Source organism: Schistocerca gregaria, chromosome 1, assembly GCF_023897955.1.
Source record: "Schistocerca gregaria isolate iqSchGreg1 chromosome 1, iqSchGreg1.2, whole genome shotgun sequence".
NCBI lineage: Eukaryota > Metazoa > Arthropoda > Insecta > Orthoptera > Acrididae > Schistocerca > Schistocerca gregaria.
In genome coordinates, this window is record NC_064920.1 from 270,900,731 (window position 1) to 270,926,884 (window position 26,154).

The 26,154-nt window shown below is 43.0% G+C and overlaps 1 protein-coding gene across 1 annotated transcript in view; it reads left to right on the forward strand.

Moving 5' to 3' along the window:
- LOC126342131 (peripherin-2-like) overlaps positions 1-26,154 on the forward strand; it is a 52,970-nt gene that overhangs the window by 17,743 nt on the left and 9,073 nt on the right. Inside the window, exons 2-3 of the mRNA XM_050001832.1 lie at positions 8,070-8,228; positions 23,774-23,918. Coding sequence (XP_049857789.1) covers positions 8,070-8,228; positions 23,774-23,918 — 304 coding nt within the window. The remainder of the gene's footprint in view (positions 1-8,069; positions 8,229-23,773; positions 23,919-26,154) is intronic.

Sequence of the window (26,154 nt, forward strand, 5' to 3'; positions counted from 1 at the left end):
ATTTCACGCAGTGTCTTACTTCCACATAAGTATCACAATTACTACGACCATTAACGAAATGATGTGCATATCATAGTGAAGCTCGCATATAAAGCTACAAGTAAAGCAAAAATGAAGTTTTATTTTTACCGAATACTTTGTATAAAATCGTTTGAGAGAGATGCAGAGCACGCGCCTCGATCGCTGAAAGGTAGCTGATGGTGTCGGTTTCCAGTCCGAACAAAGGAATGAATTCGCCCAGCGTTTTGGACGAAAATTGTTCACTACACATCGCCCACCATGTCCTGAGTGAACTCTAGTTAATAGTATTAAGTACACGGAAAGACAGGAGCGAACACCGAAAGAGCTACAAATTCCACAGTGCGAGTAACGAGCTGGATGCGTGACTTTTAAGGTCGCATATTTGGTTCATGAAGGGAGTGAATTTATTTCGTTTCTGAATGACGGCTGCACGTGCAGTGATCGCGTAGCTTACGAAACACATGGAGTGTGGTCAAGGAAGCCGGCAGCACAGTGGCTGGATGATTGGATGATATGATTTCAGCCCTCTCTTTGAACTTAGTGCTTCCATACAGACATCCATGAAGTGGCAGCAAGCTCATTAGTCATCCTCCTGTCCTAAACATAAGTCTTTACTCCACAAAAGCCTAATGAGATGTATTCTCTTTCTGACTGCTCTGGAACTTAACTATTTCTCGTCAGAGCAGGAACTCACTGGCCAATGTTGGCAAAGGTTCCAAATGCGGACCAGTAAAGTTCAAAAGAATATGTTAACAATCTCCCGCTATCATACATTTTCTATTTTTGAACCAATAGTTCTCTTGGGTGTGAAGGAAGGCAGAAAACAATCGCCGGACGGATTGCCAGAGCGGTTCTAGGCGCTACAGTCTGGAACCGTGCGACCGTTACTGTCGAAGGTTCGAATCCTGCCTCACTGTCGAAGGTTCGAATCCTGCCTCGGGCGTGGATGTGTGTGATGTCCTTAGGTTAGTTAGGTTTAAGTAGTTCTAAGTGCTAGGGGACTGATGGCCTCTGAAGTTAAGTTCCATAGTTCTCAGAGTCATTAGAACCATCAGAAAAAAATCCAGAAAACTTCTCCCACTGCTTGGCACAATGCTGAAAAGGGCCTATCGGATGTTGTGCACATAGGCACAGCGAAAATAGCGCGCTCTCTCAAAAATGACGGTCCGACCCTATGAGAAGGCTTATTCTAAGAGTTCAAACTAAATTTTCTCCGAGGCATCGTAACAAGCATTCACATACCCTGAGGGAAACCACACCTGCTTAGAGATCTCCTATCTACACTACTGGCCATTAAAATTGCTACATCAAGAATAAATGCATATGATAAACGGGTATTCATTGGACAAATATATTATACTAGAACTGACATGTGATTACATTTTCACGCAATTTGGGGCATAGATCCTGAGAAATCAGTACCCAAACAACCACCTCTGGCCGTAATAACGGCCGTAATACGCCTGGGCATTGAGTCAAACAGAGCTTGGATGGCGTGCACATGTACAACTGCCCATGCAATTGACCAGACATTTTCAGTTGGTGAGAGATCTGGAGAATGTGCTGGCCAGGGCAGTAGTCGAACATTTTCTGTATCCAGAGAGGCCCGTACAGGACCAGCAAAATGCGGTCGTGCATTATCCTTCTCAAATGTAGGGTTTTGCAGGGATCGAATGAAGGGTAGAGCCACGGGTTGTAACACATCTGAAATGTAACGTCCACTGTTCAAAGTGCCGTCAATGCGAACAAGAGGTGACCGAGACGTGTAACCAATGGCACCCCATGCCCTCACGCCGGGTGATACGCCAGTATGGCAATGACGAATACACGCTTCCAATGTGCGTTCACAGCGGTGTCGCCAAACACGGATGCGACTATCATGATGCTGTAAACAGAACGTGGATTCATCGGAAAAAACTGAGGTGTTGCCATTCGTGTACCCAGGTTCGTCGTTGAGTACACCATCGCAGGCGATCCTGTCCGTGACGCAGCGTCGAGGGTAACCGCCGCCATGGTCTCTGAGCTGATAGTCCATGCTACTGCAAAACGTCGTCGAACTGTTCGTGCAGATGTTTGTGTCTTGCAAACGTCCCTATCTGTTGACTCAGGGACCGAGACGTGGCTGCACGATCCGTTACAGCCCTGCGGATAAGATGCCTGTCATCTGGACTGCTAGTGATACGAGGCCGTTGGGATCCAGCACGGCATTCCATTTTACCCTCCTGAACCCACCGATTCCATATTCTGCTAACAGTCATCGGATCTCAACCAACGCGAGCAGCAATGTCGCGATACGATGAACTGCACTCGTGATAGGTTACAATCCGACCTTTATCAAAGTCGAAAACGTGATGGTACGCATTTCTCCTCCTTACACGAGTCATCACAAAAACGTTTCACCAGGCAACGCCGGTCAACTGCTGTTTGTGTATGAGGAATCGGTTGGAAACTTTCATCATGTCAGCACGCCGCCACCGGCGCCAGCCTTGTGTGAATGCTCTGAAAAGCTAATCATATGCGTATCACAGCATCTTCTTCCTGTCGGTTAAATTTAGTTTCTGTAGCACGCCATCTTCGTGGTGTAGCAATTTTAATGGCAGTAGTGCGAGCCGTAGTCCTCCTGGAGAGTGAACTGGAGGTACGAGAATGGGCGAGAAAGCCAGTCTGGGTACCTGTGGCCGAGCCCCAGCTCAGAGCTCAATAGTTTTACAGCGGTAAATTCCTCTTAAAAGGACTCTTATGTCAGATTTAAGCTCTCAGGTCTTCGAAGCATCCACCAAACATTCACCAGCTATATAGGAAAAGTAGAAAAACAAACAGCAAAATGAAAACAGCCACTGGTGAAGTTAACCCATACCTGCAATTACCAAACGACTACCTGACCAAGGAAAACTGCAAATCATCCTCTGAAATATGTTAGTGGACTGTATCAGAGAAGAACAGCCACATTACAACACACACACACACACACACACACACACACACACACACACACACACACTTGCGCACGTGCATGTGCATATGAAAGAGAATTACAAAAATTTAGAGATTCTGATCGAAACAAAAGTTTTTCTAAAAGAAAGATTGTTTCGAATACCTAGTGTGTTACCTTCCAGGCTACACGGGGCAACGTCCGTCATTATTCCTGATTACGTCACGGTGATAAACACTAAGGAGTGATTGCTGTATGTTGACAGTTACTGATGACATCAAAATCAGCAGACCTTTCGTGTTATTTGAAACACGGAGGCTACCTGTGGGCACTGGATTTGGAAGACTCCCATGTTGATCAACAACCCAGTCATAGCACTCCACTCTTTATACAATCGTCATAATCATCTACCTACATCAAACACATAGACTTCCTCCCCCCCCCTCCCCCTCCCCCCCCCCAACACTTTGGTTATTTTTTCCCAGATTTCTTTAATTTCAGTGGCTGTTATCTAATTTAAGACTGAGAGTGATAAAATAGCTACTACTACTTTGTAGAAGCATTTATTGTCTCGAAGTAAATAAGTGAAAATGGCCGAAGTAGAGAGGGTATAAAATGCACACTGGCTACAGGTGATAAGTATTTCTGGAGCAGAGGAATTTTTTAATAATTAATGTGAATGTTTTAGGGTGCCTGTTCTGAAAGTATTTTTCTGGAGTGTAGCCTTGTACAGAAGTATAACATAGACATTAAGCAGTTCAGACAAGAAGAGAATAGAAGTTTTTCAAATGTACTGCTACAGAAGGATGCTAAAGATTAGACTGATAGGTAACTAATGAGGAGGTACTGAAATACACTGAGGGCAAAAGAAATTTATGGCACAACTTGACTAAACAAGGGGACTGGTTAATGGGACACATTCTGAGGCATCAAGGAATAGCCAGTTAGCTCATAGACTTGTGTGGTGAGTAGGTGAGTGGGACTGGGGGGGGGGGGGGGGGGGGGGGGAAGAATTGGCCTCCATAGGATGAAGTATGTGAAAAGATGCATCAAACTAGTATTCAGAATGGAGACCATGACAACAACAACTAGTTTCAAGCGGGGATCTGTTTTCTCTGTCCTGATTTAGCCACTGCACAAAAACCCATACTACTCGTATGTAGGATGCAATTTGTAAATGCGTTATATGTATAACAGAATTTATTCCGACCAAAGACACTTTGCAGGTGCTTATGATGAAACTTTCTGACAGATATAAACAATGTGTGGAAATATGATTCAGATACAGAGTCTTGCCTTCTTGGAGCACTGGTCATACAGGCTAATATACCCAGACACAACATGTGTGAATCTCAATGTTTCAACATCTTTCCTACTTTCTCCACTCAAAGATACTATTAGAATCTCTACCCTTAAGTCCAGGTGGGGGTCATTCCTTCTTCAGGGCGTGTTATAGGTACTGTAAGTATGTAAGAACATGAGTACATCCATTTTTCTTTTCTTCACAATGAGATTATGCACCTAAGGTATTCAGGTATACAATGGGACCTTTCCCTTTATAATTAATTACTAACGTATATTGAGATTCTCGTGTGATTTACTCCTTGTTAGAGGACTTTCGACCCTTGGCCTAACACTCAGTAACCATTTCAGATGCTTACATTGTACTGATCCTACTTACTGACATGTAACACTAAATTTTGTACAAATATCATAGTTGTTGAGAATGTATACACTACAAGCAAAACGTTTACTGTTATGTTTAGTGTTGAATGTTAACATTAATGTTTAACATTTACATTTATTGATGTTACATTTAATGCTGTCACATTTCTATATTCTTTCAATTCTACTGCTTACTATAACATGGTCAGTTTTTATGTGAAGTTTAAAGTTTGTTTACAGTATTTAATATAATTTCCTAATTCTAACCAAAATTTTTGGGCCTCATTTTGAGTCTTAATAGAGTTTTATTATATTTTTCTATAATGTGTGTTTCTAAGGCTTTTATTTAACAGGGTTACCTCTAATTTTTTTGTATTGTGAAGAATGGTCTATTATATGTTCTATAACAAAGTCAATATCTGTGTTTACAATTGTTAGCTTTATGTTGCTGCATTCTTGCAACTGTATTTTTGTTAAGATTTTAGAAGAGTTTTAAAAAATGCTGGTACTTCCATTTACGTAAGAAAAGCCTCTAATTTTGTAATCTTTAGGAATCACTTTTAATGTGGAAACCTCTCATTTTTGCTGAATTACATGATAGCATTTCATCCGTATTTAATTCACAATTCTTATTAATTTTACTAAGTATTTTTGACTAAGGATGTAGTATATCTCTGTTTCTAACACTGTTGCTAATTTTATTAAATGCATCTGTATCGGATTTTTTGGATAATTTTTTTATAATATGGTTATTTTGGATGTATTTCGTCTATGCATTTCCTTCAATTAAATTTCTCTCAGTACAAATACACAATAATATTTATGTTTTATCCAATCCCCTTAATTCTTTATTAGGAAGCTGTTTATTTTGGAATTCAAATCTTTTCTTCATATTTTTACTGTAGAAACTCATTCATACAAAACTTCCAGTTCATGAAGTTTCACTGTATTATAGAAAACCACTGTTCCAATATTAACTGAAGACTAGTAGACTGAAGATCTTTTACATCATAAACAACGAGTTTCTCATTCAATAAAATTATGTTAAACCATATTTCATTTCTTTATTTGTATCTTTCAGAGGAAGAGCCTTGTATTAAGCTGTCAGTGATCATCCAACTGGGACTAATTATGTGTGGTTCCCCAGAAGGTTCCATTCGATGATCCTTACATTTTATTGGGTTTATTAATGATCTTTGATCAGTGACTTTTCCAAAAGCTAAGTTTATTTTGTATGAGATGATACAAACATTGTGATAAATAACAAAATAAGCAAAGTGGCAGTATGAGCTGCTAATGAAATTTTCATGGTCATTAATATATAACTTCCAACCAATTCTCTGTTACTACACTTCACAAAGATACGTTATATGAAAAACAAACCTTGTGAGAGGCATCCAACGATCATAAGTATAAAATGTGATGGTCCACAAATAAAAGTTGCCAATATTAAATTTGATAGTAAATTCAGTTGGCAGAAGCATATGCCTATCATATTTTTGTTTGCGAGTGTCTTCAGAATACGCGATTTAGAAATTAAGAAAAAGTGGCATACTGTGGTAACATTTATTCCATAATGTCGTATGGGATCATACTTCGGTGTAACATATCAAGACAAAATTTTGTGAGTCCAAAAGTGTGTAATACAAATAATTTGTTAAGAATGTACCGCTGGTGCTAGTTTCAGGAATTGGACACGTTAACTACGGCTTCTCTGTATAGCGGAAATAAGACATACAGGGTGTTACAAAAAGGTAGGGCCAAACTTTCAGGAAACATTCCTCACACACAAATAAAGAAAACATGTTATGTGGACATGTGTCCGGAAACGCTTAATTTCCATGTTAGAGCTCATTTTAGTTCCGTCAGTATGTACTGAACTTCCTCGATTCACCGCCAGTTGGCCCAATTGAAGGAAGGTAATGTTGACTTCGGTGCTTGTGTTGACATGCGACTCATTGCCCTACAGTACTAGCATCAAGCACATCAGAACGTAGCATCAGCAGGTTAGTGTTCATCACAAACGTGGTTTTGCAGTCACTGCAATGTTTACAAATGCGGAGTTGGCAGAGTTGGCAGATGCCCATTTGATGTATGGATTAGCACGGGGCAATAGCCGCGGCGCGGTACGTTTGTATCGTGACAGATTTCCAGAACGAAGGTGTCCAGACAGGAAGACGTTCGAAGCAATTGATCGGCGTCTTAGGGAGCACGGAGCATTCCAGCCTATGACTCGCGACTGGGGAAGACCTAGAACGACGAGGACACCTGCAATGGACGAGGCAATTCTTCGTGCAGTTGACGATAACCCTAATGTCAGCATCAGAGAAGTTGCTGTTGTACAAGGTAACCTTGACCACGTCACTGTATGGAGAGTGCTACGAGAGAACCAGTTGTTTCCGTACCATGTACAGCGTGTGCAGGCGCTATCAGCAGCTGATTGGCCTCCACGGGTACACTTCTGCCAATGGTTCATCCAACAATGTGTCAATCCTCATTTCAGTGTAAATGTTCATTTTACGGATGAGGCTTCATTCCAACGTGATCAAATTGTAAATTTTCACAATCAACATGTGTGGGCTGACGAGAATCCGCACGCAATTGTGCAATCACGTCATCAACACAGATTTTCTGTGAACGTTTGGGCAGTCATTGTTGGTGACGTCTTGATTGGGCCCCATGTTCGTCCACCTACGCTCAATGGAGCACGTTATCATGATTTCATACGGGATACTCTACCTGTGCTGTTAGAACATGTGCCTTTACAAGTACGACACAACATGTGGTTCGATGGAGCTCCTGCAGATTTCAGTCGAAGTGTTCGTACGCTTCTCAACAACAGATTCGGTGACCGATGGATTGGTAGAGGCGGACCAATTCCATGGCCTCCACGCTCTCCTGACCTCATCCCCGTTGACTTTCATTTATGGGGGCATTTGAAAGCTCTTGTCTACGCAACCCCGGTACCAAATGTAGAGACTCTTCGTGCTCGTATTGTGGACGGCTGTGATACAATACACCATTCTCCAGGGCTGCATCAGGGCATCAGGGATTCCATGCGACGGAGGGTGGGTGCATGTCTCCTCGCTGGCAGAGGACATTTTGAACATTTCCTGTAACAAGGTGTTTGAAGTCACGTTGGTACGTTCTGTTGCTGTGTCTTTCCGTTCTATGATTAATGTGATTTGAAGAGAAGTAATAAAATGAGCTCTAACATGGAAAGTAAGCGTTTCCGGACACATGTCCACATAACATCTTTTCTTTCTTTGTATGTGAGGATTGTTTCCTGAAAGTTTGGCCGTACTTTTTTGTAACACCCTGTATATTCCTCGAATGAACTGTTCGATTCACGAAATCAGTACTTGAAATACGAATAATCTGCATAAAGGTTTAGAGTCAGCTACTTCGAGTGATTGTAGGTAGATGATAAGACTTCGCCGATGTGCTTCAGGTGGTCGACGTACGAGAGCGGCAACGAGTCCGAGGTGGCCGAGGTGGGCGAGGACATGCCGCAGTTCGTCAGCGACGATGCGCCCTTCAGCTGCTGCTCCAGCGACCAGCTCCGGCCCTGTGTGCACCACGGAGTGCTCTCCCGCAGTCCCATCTACAGGTGACTTGCTGATCATCTTCTTGCGACACAACGATGTTCACCGTATACTCACTGTCAATGATTGGTCGTCGGCCGCTATATACGAGGGTCACTCCAAAAGAAATACACACTATTTTTTTTTAAATCCATCTTTTATTCTACATGTTTGAAAGTTTTACAGTGTGGAGATACATCCTTTAGGGACAATATTTTCATTTCTCCACATAATTTCCATCCCCCACTGCCTTAAAATCCGTCGGAACACGGACCGTGCATCCGAACGTTGAGCGTTGAGCGTGCCGATTGTCTGACGTCATAGCGTGGAATAGCACGGTCGGGAGTCTTTCCGTACGTGCAGAGCAATATCGGGCATGTCAGATATTCTGAGCGTGCGTCTGAGCGTTGATCAATGAGGTGGCCAAACGCCACCTACGTCACACGCACGCCGTCTCCCTTCAGCACAGAGTTGTGAGGCACCATATTGGCATTAAAAAAAAAAAAAAGGTTCAAATGGCTCTGAGCACTATGGGACTCAACATCTGTGGCCATCAGTCCCCTAGAACTTAGAACTACTTAAACCTAACTAACCTAAGGACATCACACACATCCATGCCCGAGGCAGGATTCGAACCTGCGACCGTAGCAGTCGTGCGGTTCCGGACTGCGCGCCTAGAACCGCTAGACCACCGCGGCCGGCACATTGGCATTCATTTCAAGCCTATATGTACATATATGCCGTTTCCGAACACCAGCAAACTGAGAATCACTGGAAAGCTCGTTGTTACTTGTGTGATTCATTCCAATAAAATAATGAGACACATCATATTCGTGGCAAAAGAATTATTCTAAATTGCGTATTATGAGAGTAGGCTATTTGATGGCAGCGACACACTGAAGATCCACGCAAAACGCATTGTTCTTCGTACAATTTGTTAGAATTAAATTTCAATTAGTAACATAATTATCTACGATTAACGTTTTTAGCAAAGGTTAATACAGTAAGTTCACGCCTGAGGAGCCTAATGTTGATTTAGCGTAATGAGTAGCATCCTTGTCTGGTAAAGTGGTTTCATTTAGGCGTTAGCCGGCACGGTAACTCAGCGAGTTCGGTCAGAGAGCTGTTTGGCCTCTGTAAAAAAAAAAAAACAACTGAGTCCAAGGATCAACAAAGGAACTTGACTGGATGTCATGTAACATCCGCAACGACCATTCCTAAACCGGCAAGGGAACTTGCTGTTCCATCAGGACAATGCACGTCCGCATATATCCCGTGCCACCCAACGTGCTCTAGAAGGTTTAAGTCAACTACCCTGGCCAGCAAGATCTCCGGATCTGTCCCCCATTGAGCATGTTTGGGACTGGATGAAGAGTCGTCTCACGCGGTCTGCACGTCCAGCACGAACGCTGGTCCAACTGAGGCGCCAGGTGGAAATGGCATGGCAAGCCGTTCCACAGGACTACATCCAGCATCTCTACGATCGTCTCCACGGCAGAATAGCAGCCTGCATTGCTGCGAAAGGTGGATATACACTGTACTAGTGCCGACATTGTGCATGCTCTGTTGCCTGTGTCTATGTGCCTGTGGTTCTGTCAGTGTGATCATGTGATGTATCTGACCCCAGGAATGTGTCAATATAGTTTCCCCTTCCTGGGACAATGAATTCACGGTGTTCTTATTTCAATTTCCAGGAGTGCAATTACTGAATATGGCGCCTTGCTAGGTCGTAGCAAATGACGTAGCTGAAGGCTATGCTAAACTATCGTCTCGGCGAATGAGAGCGTATGTAAACAATGAACCATCGCTAGCAAAGTCGGCTGTAAAACTGGGGCGAGTGCTAGGGAGTAAGTCTCTCTATACTAGACCTGCCATGGGGCGGCGCGCGGTCTGTAATCACTGATAGTGGCGACACGTGGGTCCGACGTATACTAACGGACCGCGGCCGATTTAAAGGCTACCACCTAACAAGTGTGGTGTCTGGCGGTGACACCACAGTTCCTCCCACGAACAATTCGTAACTGGAGGAGGAAAAGGGGAGAGGGGGAAGCGACAATACCCTCTACCTTGCTCCGCTTGCCTGGCTTGCGGAATACAGTTGTCGAAGTAGAGAAATTGTCTTAGACAATAATCTGAACATCTTGCACAGCCTCCTAGCTTCAACACAATCCTGCAGTTGTGCATAGTGGCGATCAGGGAGGCACCGGACACGTCTTGGGAGACAGTGTTCGATGCCAGTGCCACCCGTCGTCACAACTAGCCACAAGGTGTTGCTGACAATGGCGGCCGGGAAGGATGTCACTCCATGTCCCAGGCGTGTCTAATGGGACTAATATATGGATACTGGGCAGGTCAACGCAGCTGAACGTACGGAAGAGTGTCCCAGAAGTGCGTTAACTGGCATTTTTCTGCCAGAAGACCATATCTCACTGACGTTGTAATAGTGCCAACAAAATGGGATGGAGTTCAGGTTGAAGACAACAGCGTTTCAAGTTCCCTTATACTGGAAGTTTACGGTTATTGTAATCTATATTTCTCGACGCCGTGAAACCCTGGGTTGATTCTGCACACAGTGACTCATAGACTTCTACATCTGCCGATTACCTGATCGACACCCCAAGAGTATACAATCACCACAGGCTGATTTTACTTTGTGACGAAATAAAACCACTCTTCCCACTGTTCCGCTACACCAGTGGTAAATTTAATTTTTGAGGAAACCTAGAGAGTTTCACTCTTGCTGGTAGTCCAGTTATCTCAATCAGTTCCTGATTTTCTGTTATTACGAGTGCGTTAGACGATTACTGTATAACGCTTCGTTGGACAGAAACTGTTCAACTTTTTTGAGAACATGACAAAAATCTATAGCATTGCCTAATACTAAGACTTTAAATGAACGTGTGCGCGGGAGGAGAAGGGTCGTGTTTCGGATTATAGCGGTGGATGCAAAAGGGAAAAGGAGACAGGCGAGGCAGAAATACCGCCGCTGCCCTGGAGCTCTTCTCTGCTTCGTAGCGAGAAACACAAAGAAAACGATCTCCTTAGTAACGGAGTCCTCACGGTTATTCGTGAGACCGCTCATGCCCTTAGGATACTCCACTTGCGTGGAAACGACCTCGTATGACCTTAAGCGCTTGTAGAAATTTCGCTACATGTGCTGAAGGTCATCTTCAGCGAGGAAAAGAAGGGAATGCTGCCAACTTGCACTCTCTACACTGTGATCAGAGTAAAAGTAAAATGCTTAAACCTTTCTACAGCTTGGGACATTATTTCATCATTTTTTTAAAAAAATTAAAGGGAACAGAGAAAAAATAAGTGTGGATCTATTTAACGTGAAAACTAATCGTTGGATATTATAATATACTTCTGACACCGTCAAACATTTAGTATTTGCAAATACAACTGTTGACTGTCCGAAGCCTGAGATTCCTTTCTATGCCATCACTGCCAGAATTATTTTTTTCTGGACCTTTTGAATCTGTCGAACAGTGAGCAGTATTTGAGTCTAGCAACCAGTTTCGAATAGTATTTTATAGAATTCCTGATCTCTTTCTTTATATGCATTGTCTGAAGTAAGCGACAGAAAAAGAACTATAAATATTGTCCAAGAATCACTGTAAAGTTTAATCCAATAGTACAGTGAGCATAGTTTTCGTCTTCATAGATATATTGTAAGTAGTTACGAACTTGAAACTTGCATTTGACAAATACTACAAATACTTGTGAAGCTGTTGTCCCGCTGACAGGTCACTTAATTCTCATCATTTATATTTGGATCTACACAGTCCCGTGTATTGGAAGAGCAAATAAGTGCGATAACTATCGCACAGTCATCTTAGTGGCTCATGTATCAGGCTTGGTAGCAAGAATAATAACAGAAAAATGGAAAATAAAATTGAAGAGCTGTTAGGTGTCGATATATTTGGCCTTCGTTAAAGGAGTTCTGATGTTGCGATGGACAAAGTTAAGACTTAAGAAATATCAAGACACTTTCATATAACTTGTCGACTTAGAAAAGCCGTTCGACTTTGTAGGATTGTTCAAGATGTTTGAAATCCTGTGATAAATGGATTAAGGTATAGAGAAAAATGGATAACATACAATATATACTGAAACAAATAGGGTATAATAAGATTGAAAAACCGAGAAAGAAGTGCTCGAATTTAAAAATGGTATAAGAGAGGGATGTAGCATCGAAGAAGCAATGACGGTATAAAGGAAAATTTTAAGATTTGGATTAAAATACAGGGTGAAATGATATCAATGGCGAGACTCGTGATGACCTTGCTATCGTCAGTGAGATTAAGAATTGGTTGGGCAGCCTAATGAGTGCAGTGAATTAATTGAAAGTAAACCGAAGAAAAGACGAAAGCAACGAGGAGTAGCAGAAATGTGAGTAGTAATAAATTTAACATCGCAACTGGGGATCACAACGTAGACGAAGTTAAGGAATTCTGAAACCTTGGAAACAAAATTACGCATGACAGAGGAAGCAAAGAGGATGTAAAAAGCAGATTCGTATGGGCACAGAGGGCATTCTTGGCCAACAGATGTCTGCCAGTACCAAACGTTGACCTTAATCTGAGGAAGAAATTTGGAGCATAGCAGTTCTGGGCAGTGAATTACGACAGTGGGAAAATTAGAAAAACTGGAAGAATTGGAGTGAGTAAAGGCTAGATACCTGAAGAGAATTTTAGGAGTCCCGCAGAGAAGATCGAGGCTAATGTACAAGCTCACCAGGGAGACCTTACGGATAGAGGATTTAAGATGCGAGCTCATACTCCCAGCTAGTGCCGACTTCAAATAGCGTGTACAGGAGAAGAAAAACAACATACCAGAGGACTTTTGCACAACGTCTGCTATGCCAGAGAGGATCTGTATGGAAGCTAACCATGAAATGCGACACGCGACGACGAGACTGGCAGCTCATGGTTCTCACCACAAGGTGTGTTGCAACAAATTATTTCACGAACCAGATGCAAAGTGTGTGTGAGAGTTGTGCTTGGAATTTTGTGACCAATGCCATAGCTTACATCCATCATAGCTTAAAGCAAAGGCAAGTTATGTAATGTGAATGTAATCCTTTGCACGGTCTTACATTCTGCGTGGTGTCCGTTTGTTCTATATCGTGTCTCCCTACCACTTTCGCGCAACGACGCTCTGAGCGTGTTTTTTAGGGAATTGACTAGTTTGAACCTGGGACCTGTTGCTGGTAAGGAGAGGCCAGACCACACATGACATGTAGAATTCAGAAGACTTCAGTGAGACTAGCGATGATGTAACTAAATACTTAATGATTTCAGCGTCAGCTCCACTGCACTCCCTGTAAAAGAATCTTAATACTAACTAAATTTAGTGGAAGGGGTTCAAGGCTTTCCTATTTTTAGTTAGCTGGTAAAATACGTCGAAAAATCAGTTAAGTTTACCATTGGAAATTTTATTCTACTCACAAAACATTGTTTATAAATTGCACTATTGATAAAAGGAAATGTTTTAATACAGGATGGTAAAAACCAACTGCGTTCAACAAAAATGTGAACGAATATACCCTGAATGGGTTTCCAAGTTCTACAATGGATCGAAGGATGACCTATGCCATATCACATCTATAATCTAGGTTTAAATTAAGTTTCACAAGAGAGAAAAACTATCAAAATGATCTACAGTGACCCTCAATTATCTTTAATTACTTATTTAATTTGTCGTAAATTCCAGTGGTTGATGTGGCTTCTCAATAACTATATAACCGAAAAATCATCGCGTTCCAGATTTTTACTTCAAGTGGCAAATGTGAACACCATGAGATTTAATTGACGATCGACACTAGTATTGCGTAAAAAGGGGATGTAACACATGAGACTTTTGCAGTTCTGAGGGAAGCCTTATGCGCTCAAAAATGCGGCATCGCGTGCGTTCATTACCTTGTCGGTGTTCGTCAGGGGGCGGCGGCCGGCGCAGCTCCGCTCACCTCGCCGTCTCGCAACTCTTCTCCTAACTTCTCCTTACTGCAATTTACCGAAGTTGGTTAAAAAAAACTATCTGGCTGTGTTTTCATCTGACCAATCAGGGTCTCAATGTTAACCTTAAGCTCCGCCTACAAAAATTCTGTCTATCCAATGAGAACGTTATACTTTTCGTGGTGGGGCAATGTTTTTAAAGTTTGCAACGTAACAGAGACGCGAAAAAGTCTCATGCTTAAACTTGCGGGTGATAGTGGCCCTTTTAGTGTTATCGTAAGATCTATACTGTTTTTCTGGAAGGCTCTAGCTTTTAACATGGTCTGGGGGAGGGGGTGGTCCTTGACGTAACAGAGATGCGAGAAAGTCTCACGCTAAAACTTGCGGGTGGTGTGGCCCTAGTGGTTAGCTGGCGACGTGGGTGTCCAGTCCGTGCCTTATCGCGGGGCCTTCTAGCTTAACACGGTTCTGCTCTCGGCTTCTGTCCTCGTTTATCCCCTCGGAACTGCGTCTGTCTCACAGTGGGAAGGTATGACATGCATTTAGGCATTCTTGTGTTAGTCTGTGGTATTCCATTTGCTCACTCGTTACTCGTATTACTTTGGTTAATTTAATGTCGCGATTTATTCGGAGCTATGTGACATACTATTGGATTTGCTTATCATGTCAGGGTTTTCATGGAAGGTGTTGCATTTGACTGACACCTTACAACGGCATGTGTGCGTTTCCAATAAATAAAAAAAAATAGAAAAGAAGACAATCGAAGCGTTTGAAATGTGGTGCTATAGCAAGTTTTTGAAAATTAGGTGGTCTGGTAATGAATGAGGAGGTACTCCGCAGAATCGGCGAAGAAAGGAACATATGGATAACACTGAGAAGAAGAAAAGACAGGATGAGAGGACGTGTGTTACGACATAAGGAACTAGCTGCCATGGTGCTAGAGGGAGCTTTAGAGGGTAAGAATTGAAGGTAAGAATTGAAGGGAAAGGCAGAGATTGGAACATATCCAACAAATAAGTGAGGACGTACGGCGCAAGTGCTATGCTGAGATGAAGAGATTGGCGTTGGAGAGGAATGCGTGGCGGGCCATATAGAACCAGTCGGAATCTGATGATTCCCAAAAAGAAGTCACCTAATCAGTATTTCGAAGCTCGTGCGGGATTTTAAAGAACATGAGCACTTCAGGCAGCACTTCCTGCAAATCACTCAAAGTGTGTTCTCGTGATGCTCATCATTTGTTGGATTTTCCCTAGTTTTATGCACTGAAGAAGTGGAGACGTTTTACAGTATTTATTGCCTCAGTATATTAGCAGCCTGCATTTTCTATACTTCCGTTTTCACTATACCTCTCCCTGCACTCTATGTATGTATCTATACCTATACTCTACGCATCACTACAAGAGGGTACCCTGCTTCTTATCATAATAAACTGACAAAATGTTCTGAACTATCCCCATCACTAAAACAGTTTTTTGTCGTAAGCTTCTTTCTTAACACACTTTTGATCACAGAAAACCGCTCCTTACTGTCATACGTGTAATGGAAATAAAAGTAAACCTGCATTGTCAATTAATTTCTGTGGACCGGGCTGTGTCTCCGATCATGTATGGGACAATGCGGCTCTTTCAATCTGTCAGATCGACCACAGTATCATTTCAGGCTTAGATCGTGAGCGCACTGTATTTTTGCTGGAAGATGGTTATTCAGAATAGGAAGGTTGCAACCAAAGTGGGATGCACGACAAAGACGTCATTCGAGCATCACATGAGCGATTGATATGCCTTGTATTGATTGCCGGCCTCATCAATATAACCTGATGGTCGCTAACTACAAATTATGGCTCGTAGGTATCCCACGCTGAAGGCAACCGAATTGGGCAGCGCTGTTTTCGAGGCAACTATAGGAGTGCTGCGTCGAGATGCAGAAAGTACGCAGCTGTCCACACAGGAGTAATTTGATCCCTGGGAGTCCATTCCGAACAGTAGTAGTACAAGCCACTTCCCCCTGCACGTCGGGTCCCTTCACCGACAAGTTCATATTTTATCTGATATGTAATGATTGCCGTTGAAGAGTGTGGTTGAGGCAAGTTGGCAAGTACCAAGCCACGTCTGAGGCATGCAGTCCCATGGGTTCAGCAGGGCTATTGGTCTGTCATGTTTTGAACCAGTATCATATATGTAAGGGGGCAAATGAAAACGTGACAGATGAAAAAAATGTAAACTGTTCAATAATTGAAACTTCCTGGCAGATTAAAACTGTGTGCCCGACCGAGACTCGAACTCGGGACCTTTGCCTTTCGCGGGCAAGTGCTTTACCATCTGTTCAATAATTCTGTTCAATAATTTCAAAACTAAACGCAATAACTGTTAACACGTTTATTCAGCTGTGAGAAAATCTGTAGCCTTGTTTTAGTTGCGATATCGTCATCTTTGTATATATTTTTCCGTGTGGCAAAAATTTTTTAGTGCGCGCTCGCGCGCGTGTGTGTGTTTGTGTGTCCTTTACGCTGTGTAGGCGTATATGAATCAGATCAAGAGCTTCATGTAGCCTTAACTATTTCGTGAAGACAAGCAAACAACATTATAACCAGACGACGAGGGATTCCCGACGTTAGTGAACTATAAGTCAGCTTTGAAGATTTGTTTACATTGTGCTTAATTGTAATTAGGGAGAGTTGCGTTGAATAAGATCATTGGCTATAACATCACTTTTTAGTGCAGGGCGCAACTGTCCCACAGGTCTTACACCACAAGGGGAAATAAAAAGCCGAAAACAAATGTAAACTTCAATAAATGTGCAGCTGGACGTGAACACCCGTGTAAAGATGAACCTGTCGGTTGTAATCCGGTAACGGCGCTATATGTGTAAATTAATAACATCATTAACAAATGAAATGCTTATACAAATATATGTTTTACAGCGTGTAATGGGTATAAGTGGAGACATTTTTGCTGGTGACACAGTACAGTGTACTGAACAACATCACATTAGTATTTATTCATTTGCAAACTAACAATTATAGCAATTAGGAACAGCTTTTTTTTTTTTTGTTGGTTAGTACTTTCAAGTACATGCGGCAGGTTCTGGTGGTGGTAATTTCCTATGGGGCCAAACTGCGGAGGTCATCGTCCCTTGGCTTACACATTACTTAACCTAACTTAAACTAACTTACATTAAGGACAACACACACCCATGCCCGAGGGAGGACTTGAACCTCCGACAGAGGGAGCCGCGCGAACCGTGGCAAGGCGCCTGAGACCACGCGGCTACCTCACGCGGCTTGCGGCAGGAGGAAGTCATTTTTCCTTTGGGCAGTACGCCAAGTGTTGAAGTGTGGATGAGTGGTCGCAAAACGTTTAGTCTGTACTGCCGACACAGTTCAGTGAGTGCTGCAGTTACTACCGTCCATAGAACATCAGGTAATAAACTATTTGATGCGGTAGTGGGAAGACTCTTTGATGCCCAGGAAAAACAAACAACACACTGATACCTATAGATATGAAGGTACCACAAAATATCTGCAATTATACCCTTTACAAGTTGAATATTCAGCGTTATTCATAAGTGTTACAGGATTTCAGAAGATGATTGCGCAATAACTATATTGAAAATTGACACATATCAGCGCATAAACGATCTCTATATGTTTTTAACTTATAATGCAGGTGCTCAATTTGAGCATCGTGTGTGCCGTGGCAACTGTCACAACGTGCTTGCAGTTCATTAATGATGTGGACGTGAACTGCTTGTGAAGGCGCCACGGCAGTCTGCTATGGAAATCTGTTCATTGAGATGCAAATCTGCAGGCTTGATCTAAATCGATGCGACAATACAGAGTCGATGTGATGTCTACATGTTCTGACATACCTCTCTGATATTGCAAGTACGTCATAATGCACATTGCGAATCGAAAGTTGAAGAAATGCTTTATCGACCGACATGGGTCATTCTTCCGTATGTCTTGTATTAGGTTGATGCATAAATTCGTAGGATTTTTCCATAAAGTTTAATAAACTTAACAGATACACATGATAGAGAATTCGGTCATCCATAACATATTCTCATTAGCTATGTATAACAGTCTGTCAATGCTTGGTTAACTTTTCGATCGCCCGACTATAGAAATCACGTGGTTTTGACGCGAAGTACTCGTCGAGACTGTTCGGAGCGCATTTTCATCCGGAAAGAAACTTTCTTGGAGGTAGTTCGTTAGAGAGCGATAACTGAAAATCTGAGGGTGCAACATCTGGTGAATAAGGCGGGTGCAGAATGAGTTCTCAATAACCTGTGTAGTGTTATTTGTCAGTTTGGCACATGATAATAATAATATTATTATTATTTTAAAATTAAATTAACTCGTGTTATATATGCGAGTTACGGTTATGTAACAACGTTAGGCATGCATTTGATTTCGCTATAATATTAATTTAGTCTGCCAGCTTATCTGTTTTGTAACAATACGAACAACACTACCGCGACGCCACTGAGGAACCGTTACATGGCAGTCAGGCCTTTTATTTTCAACGGTAGCCTGCTTCTTTTTTCCTAATGGCAAATGTAGTAAGTTGTCATTGTGGAACAGAAACATTCCCGTTCACATTAAAATGGGTAATTGGTTGAGATGTGGAAATTTGAAAGGGAGACAAGGTTTAACAACGCAAGCTTGTGTTGTGTGAACATGTCGTTCAGCCTCTAGTGTGTGTCAATCCGAGAAAAGTGAACCGTGTATAAAGAAAAGAAAGTACCGCGACAAGAACTGCCCAAGATCGCAGTGTGTTGTTTGTGCAGATGTTCTTGCTAACAGTAGACTGAAACCTTCTCAGCTGACTTTTTTTATACGAATAGCTAACGAGTCAAAATATGATTTAACTAATTTTATATAGCTGCAAACACTGACACTGAGAATTCTTTTGAAGCGTCTTATCACGTTAGTTACAAAACTGCTAAAGCTGCAAAACCTTATTCAATAGCTGAAGCTTTAGTGCGACCATGTATAAATGATGTAGTTCATGCTCGAACATTCTTTAACATAAAAATTAATATGGTACAATTGTCAGACAATACCATCAGCCGCTGTATTAAAGACATGTCATATGTGTAAAATGAAATTTTGGGAAGAGTTTGTGCCAGTCCGTCTTTTACGACTCAACTTGATGGTATGACTGATGTTGCCAATTTAGCCGTTTTGTTACCTCTTTGTCCGTTATAGTAACGGCAGGTCTGTAGAATAGGTGCTACTATTCAGCAAACCTATAAAAGACAGAACTACGGTAGGAGATATTTTTAAGTTAACCGACGAATATTAACGTGAAAATTCGACAGACTCGAGTCGCTGTGTAGGCATTTGTTCAGATGGCGTGAAAGCCATAACAGAGTGTGCTGCTAGGTTTGTTGACGAAGTGCAATCGGTAGCGCCTAACGATTCTTGGACACATTGTAAAATCTGATTTCAGACTTTAGCTGTTCTGTCAGACATGTTCTCAAAAATTGACAGTTTAAACTTACTTCTAAAGGGTCAACTATAAACGTTTATGGCGTGCAAGATAGTATAGAAACATTAATTAAAAACTTAATTTTTGGGAAACGTGTTTCAATAGGAATCAAACCGAGTGCTTTGATGCCCCTCACGACTTATTTGTGGATAATCGTCTTTCTTTGGACGAAAATAGCAAGATCATGGTTAAAGAATATTTCAAGAGACTTGGAGAAGCTTGAGACAATATTGCCGTAATATGTCCGATAATAACTACTGAAAAAGAGCTGCTAATTGAAATTTCCACTGATTTTCAGTTATACACTCCTGGAAATGGAAAAAAGAACACATTGACACCGGTGTGTCAGACCCACCATACTTGCTCCGGACACTGCGAGAGGGCTGTACAAGCAATGATCACACGCACGGCACAGCGGACACACCAGGAACCGCGGTGTTGGCCGTCGAATGGCGCTAGCTGCGCAGCATTTGTGCACCGTCGCCGTCAGTGTCAGCCAGGTTGCCGTGGCATACGGAGCTCCATCGCAGTCTTTAACACTGGTAGCATGCCGCGACAGCGTGGACGTGAACCGTATGTGCAGTTGACGGACTTTTAGCGAGGGCGTATAGTGGGCATGCGGGAGGCCGGGTGGACGTACCGCCGAATTGCTCAACACGTGGGGCGTGAGGTCTCCACAGTACATCGATGTTGTCGCCAGTGGTCGGCAGAAGGTGCACGTGCCTGTCAACCTGGGACCGGACCGCAGCTACGCACGGATGCACGCCAAGACCGTAGGATCCTACGCAGTGCCGTAGGGGACCGCACCGCCACTTCCCAGCAAATTAGGGACACTGTTGCTCCTGGGGTATCGGCGAGGACCATTCGCAACCGTCTCCATGAAGCTGGGCTACGGTCCCGCACAACGTTAGGCCGTCTTCCGCTCACGCCCCAAGATCGTGCAGCCCACCTCGAGTGGTGTCGCGACAGGCGTGAATGGAGGGACGAATGGAGACGTGTCGTCTTCAGCGATGAGAGTCGCTTCTGCCTTGGTGCCAATGATGGTCGTATGCGTGTTTGGCGCCGTGCAGATGAGCGCCACAATCAGGACTGCATACGACCGAGGCACACAGCGCCAACACCCGGCATCATGGTGTGGGTAGCGATCTCCTACACTGGCCGTACACCTCTGGTGATCGTCGAGGGGACACTGAATAGTGCACGGTACATCCAAACCGTCATCGAACCCATCGTTCTACCATTCCTAAACCGGCAAGGGAACTTGCTGTTCCATCAGGACAATGCACGTCCGCATGTATCCCGTGCCACCCAACGTGCTCTAGAAGGTTTAAGTCAACTACCCTGGCCAGCAAGATCTCCGGATCTGTCCCCCATTGAGCATGTTTGGGACTGGATGAAGCGTCGTCTCACGCGGTCTGCACGTCCAGCACGAACGCTGGTCCAACTGAGGCGCCAGGTGGAAATGGCATGGCAAGCCGTTCCACAGGACTACATCCAGCATCTCTACGATCGTCTCCATGGCAGAATAGCAGCCTGCATTGCTGCGAAAGGTGGATATACACTGTACTAGTGCCGACATTGTGCATGCTCTGTTGCCTGTGTCTATGTGCCTGTGGTTCTGTCAGTGTGATCATGTGATGTATCTGACCCCAGAAATGTGTCAATAAAGTTTCCCCTTCTTGGGACAATGAATTCACGGTGTTCTTATTTCAGTTTCCAGGAGTGTAGAAACGTTATAAATCTTTCTCATTAACTGCTTATTGGTTAAGTTTAAAGGAGTTCCCAGTGTTATAGAATAAAGAGATAAAAGCTTCATTACCCTTTTCATCCACATATTTGTGGAAAAGTAGCTTTCTTCATATACCTATTCAAAAAATAAATGCAGAAACAGACTTCGTGCTGTTAGTGATTTGAGACTTGTATGCATGTTTTTATGTATGTATGTATTGAACTGGGGATCTAGAAACGACGGAGAGGCTCCATCCCTGCCGTAGCCCTCAGTGGTACACATCCCCACCACAGGCTACAGCAGTCCACTCACCCCACCTCCGTCCCACACCGAACCTAGGGTTATTGTGCGGTTCGGCCCACAATGGAGCCCCCGGGAACGTCTCATTCCAGACAAGTGTAACCCCAAATGTTTGCGTGGTAGAGTAACTACGGAGTACGCCTACGCGAAGACAGTGTTTGCGCAGCAATCGCCGACATAGTGTAACTGAGGCGGAATACGGGGAACCAGCTTGCATTCGCCGAGGCAGTTGAAAACCGCCTTAAAAACCGGCCACAGGCTGGCCGGCACACCGGACCTCGACAAATATCCGCCGGACGGATTCGTGTTGGGGACCGGCACGCTTTCCCGCTCATGAAGCAGTGCCTCAGACCGCGCGGCTAGTCAGGCGGGCTGATTTGACACTTTGTTTAACTTTAGGGTTTCTGAGTTCAAAGCCCTGTGGGATAGAAAGCACGCGCAATCTTCTCACTGAATTCCGAGGAAGAGGTAAGTAATTACAATCAAAACTTTTATTTATTATTGCAACTAGGCCTAAGTGTTGTGTCGCTTTTAAGCTAGAACTAGAGTAATTTTAGGTTTTAACTGTTAATGGTTGAGTTAATTTAAAGTTATTAAACCTTTTGTGACTATGTAGACTTTCCCTACCTAATAGCAGATCAAGTTCTTGTTGGGTCTTCAGCAGGATCAGTGCATTGCAGTGGACCGCGGTAATATTGTGGGTAGATGACAATTTGATCTAGCCGAAGACCCGACAAGAATTTGATCTATTAAGACCTTTTGCTTAGAATTAAAGTTTGTACACGTCTACTGTATGTATATTTAAAAGTCAGTAGTTCACCCAACTCAGGTCGTTGAAGAAGATGTTTCCGCTTGGAAAAAGATTGGAAACCGCTGATCCAGCAAAATGTGAATAGGCGTTATCGTGGGGTAGGAGCGCTTCACACGGTCTTCATGGTTGTTCTCGGACTGCGTCTGCAAGACGTCTCAGTTGGTGACAAATCTCAGCAGGGATGGTTACACCTCGGAGAAGCAGTTTATAGTACACCAGACAGTCACCGTTTCATCAGATGCATAGAATTATCTTCCATGGCTGCTAGCAGGTTTTTGTACAGCGAGTTGCTGCGTTGTCTGGGATCAACCGTTCCTTTCTTTTCCTTATATTAACATGAAGTGACCATTTATCGTCACCCATAATGAGACAGGAGAGGAATGGTTGGTGTTGTTCACGACCCATTTGATGAGTAATCAGACATGCAACCGTTGATTTTTGTAATTTTGACTTAGAGCATGCAGTACCCGAACACCTGTTTTTTGAACCTTCCCCATTGCATGCAAATGTTTTCATAATGGTGGAATGATTTCATTTATCGAGTACACTAATGTGAATCATTGTGAATTAATATGTTTCTATGATCTTCATCAAAGCCCAAAGCTCTTCCTAAACTTGGAGAGTCACTAATGTCAAAACGGTCCTCCTTAAAACGAGAAAACAACTTTCTTGTCGTGTCTGTCCATAGCATACCCGGCGTAAAAGTTTCTGGCTGCCTCCGCTGCTGTCACCTCTACTGAACTCAAATAGAAGAATATGTCGAAAATGTCCCGATTTCTCCACCTGCCATTCCATCTTCTAGTGTCCATAATTCCACTCATCACTTCCAAATAACAAAATGAGAATATGTAAGCTCAAATAGCAACAGTGAACTTTAAATAAAAAATGACTATTGATATATAAATCCATAGCAAACGGAATACTAACATCCAAAACAAAAGGACTACGAACTTGTGCACCATCGTCATAGTCTTCGCACATTTGTCTTCTGAATAGCCCTGTTCACGTGTGTGTGTGTGTGTGTGTGTGTGTGTGTGTGTGTGAGAGAGAGAGAGAGATATGTAAACGTGGGCAAAGATGAAGAAAGTAGTACATCACCGTCATCTCCATGAATTAACAATTAAAACAAATATTGTTGACAGTATAGGTAGTTATGGTACTGTAGAAGGTTCATAAGCAATGAGACCGAGTATCTTCCAAGGAAACTCACAATCGCTTTATGTATCGTGAGTGAGTGAAGTGAAGTATGTGAGACTGGTGCGAAATGCGTTGCTGATTGCAGGTACGACCCGCAGAGGCTGGGCATGTCGCTCTGGAAGTCTGGCTGCCGCAAGGCGATACAGCGCGCCGACCGTCACCTCATGCGAAGTGCCGCCGCCTTGCTGATTTGCTTCTTTATCCTACAGGTTATGCAGCCTCTAATAAGAGTAATCCGTGATCTTGTTTATCACTGAAATCATTTACGAGCATTCACAACTCTTGCGTGTGCAGTCTACGAGAAGAGAAAATGAAAACTGAACAGTGGAAAATGCACCATGTACTCAGTGCGAGGAAGTTCACATTGCAATAACTGTTCAGGGTGATTGAAAAAGAACTCCCTAGTTTTAATGTCTCCTAGATTCTGTACAAAGTGACATACACTATTCTAGTTTGTGGTGTTTGATTCATCAACCCGCCAAGTTTGGTGCCCTGCAGTTGGCAGGTCTGCTTGACCTTGAGATGGCACCAGCGCCGTTTTTTTCCTCTGTTCCCTCAGTTCAGTCCACGCGGGCGTGCAGTGCAGTGCAATGCAGAGCAGCTCAGCAACAGGAAGTGCAGTGTGTTATTTGGCTTGTGAAAACTGAGTAATTATAACAGTGCAACGCAATTTTAGACGTTAGTATGGTGGTGAACCACTTACAGCAAAAACTGAGATTTCTTACCATGTTGGACATGACGTAACATCTGATATCACTGTTGTCGCCATTAGTGTAAGGAAGCGACACTTGCCATTCGTCCTACGATTTCAGCGGCCTACAGATTCATACGCAAACAGGCACATCAGATAGTCATACCTTGCACAGAGTGAAGGCATTATGTATTATGACCAGTAGTTTGTCTGGTAGGATCGCCAGAAACTGTTTGCTGGAAGGGTGGCTACGATCAAGGGCGTCACTTGGACAGCTGCTTCTCACAGTTTTATATTGGGCTTGCATTGCACAGCGAAAGATAGAACTGGAGAGATGAATGACACGGTCTTATATAAATCCCAGTGGTGTTTGTAACATACAGCATGTCTATGTGCGGTTGCGTAACGTTGCTTCTGCGATGGAATTCTAATGCCTACAAATGATTAAAATGATCCTACGATTAATAACCTGTACCTAGGAATTTGCTTTGCTTATGATTGGCAAAACAAAACAGTTATTCCTATGCAGCCTACTAAAATGAATCACAATATAGATACCGTAAATGATTCATTCTCAAAAAATACATAGAGTGCAAAAATTGTATAAATATGATCTGCTCAATGTCAGATTCTATCCTAAATGTAATTTTGAGATTGGCAGAACGTATGTTTGACTTTATTTAGATTGCGCCTCCCCCCTCCCCCCCTTCATTAGACGGGCTTCAATGAAATAAGGGCCTACAATTCTGTCCTCTAGAATCCCACACCATAGCTTCACCGACCACAGTTGCCGCAGCCAACATGGATTTTCAGTTGCCCAATAAGACATGTTATGCAAATTTACAGTTTCATGGTTCGTGAATGTAGCCTCGTCAGTAAAAAGAATCAAATGTGTCATCCCTCTGAATCTGAAGTTGAGTCCGTCAGCAGAATTCAATGCGATGCATACAATCCGTACCAGTTAATTCTTGGTGGAGACTGTTGTGGTAAGCATGATATTTATGGCGATGCAGAACACGAACAACACTACTCTCGCTCATGCCAGATTCCCTTGCGATTTGACGCGAACTAACACAAGGATCTCGAATTTCCGTTTCCTCGTTATTAAATTTCCTTTGTGGGATATGTTTCCAATGTGTTAAAGATCCAGTTGTTCTCAATGCATCATAATCATATTTGAATGTATGACGTGTACTGTGAGTACGTTGAGGATATCTTTCAGTGTATAAGTCTCTAGCTCTCAGTGAAGTTCGTTGGCATTCTCTGTAAATGAGAAGCATGTCCACTTGTTTTTCGAAGAAATACATCATTCACATTCGCTTGATTCGACGATAGTGTTGTATTGCGAAACCGTCGAATGGTGTTTACCTGTCAATGGCACGTTAGATGGATATACCGTATTCGGCGGATACTAAGTATTTGCACGATATACGAGAGAGAATTGTCAGAGCATGTGCTTCGATAAGTGCCGATGTAATAAGGAATACCACTCAATCCATGATAAGACGATTGCAGCACTGCATTGATACAAACGGTCATCACTTTGAACACCTCCTGTAAATGGACGTTCATGCAACTTTTGTGACCTTCGCTGACCTTCAAAGACCCTACTGTTACACAGCATTAGACTCGACTCGATAGCCGCTATCAGAAAATAAGCACCAAATTATAGCATCCCATAAAAAAAAGAGTTGACCTTCATATCTCTGATGCGACCCCACCTAGCAACAAAAAAACCAACTTCATGGTCGTGTTATGGCCCCCGTTGTCCCATT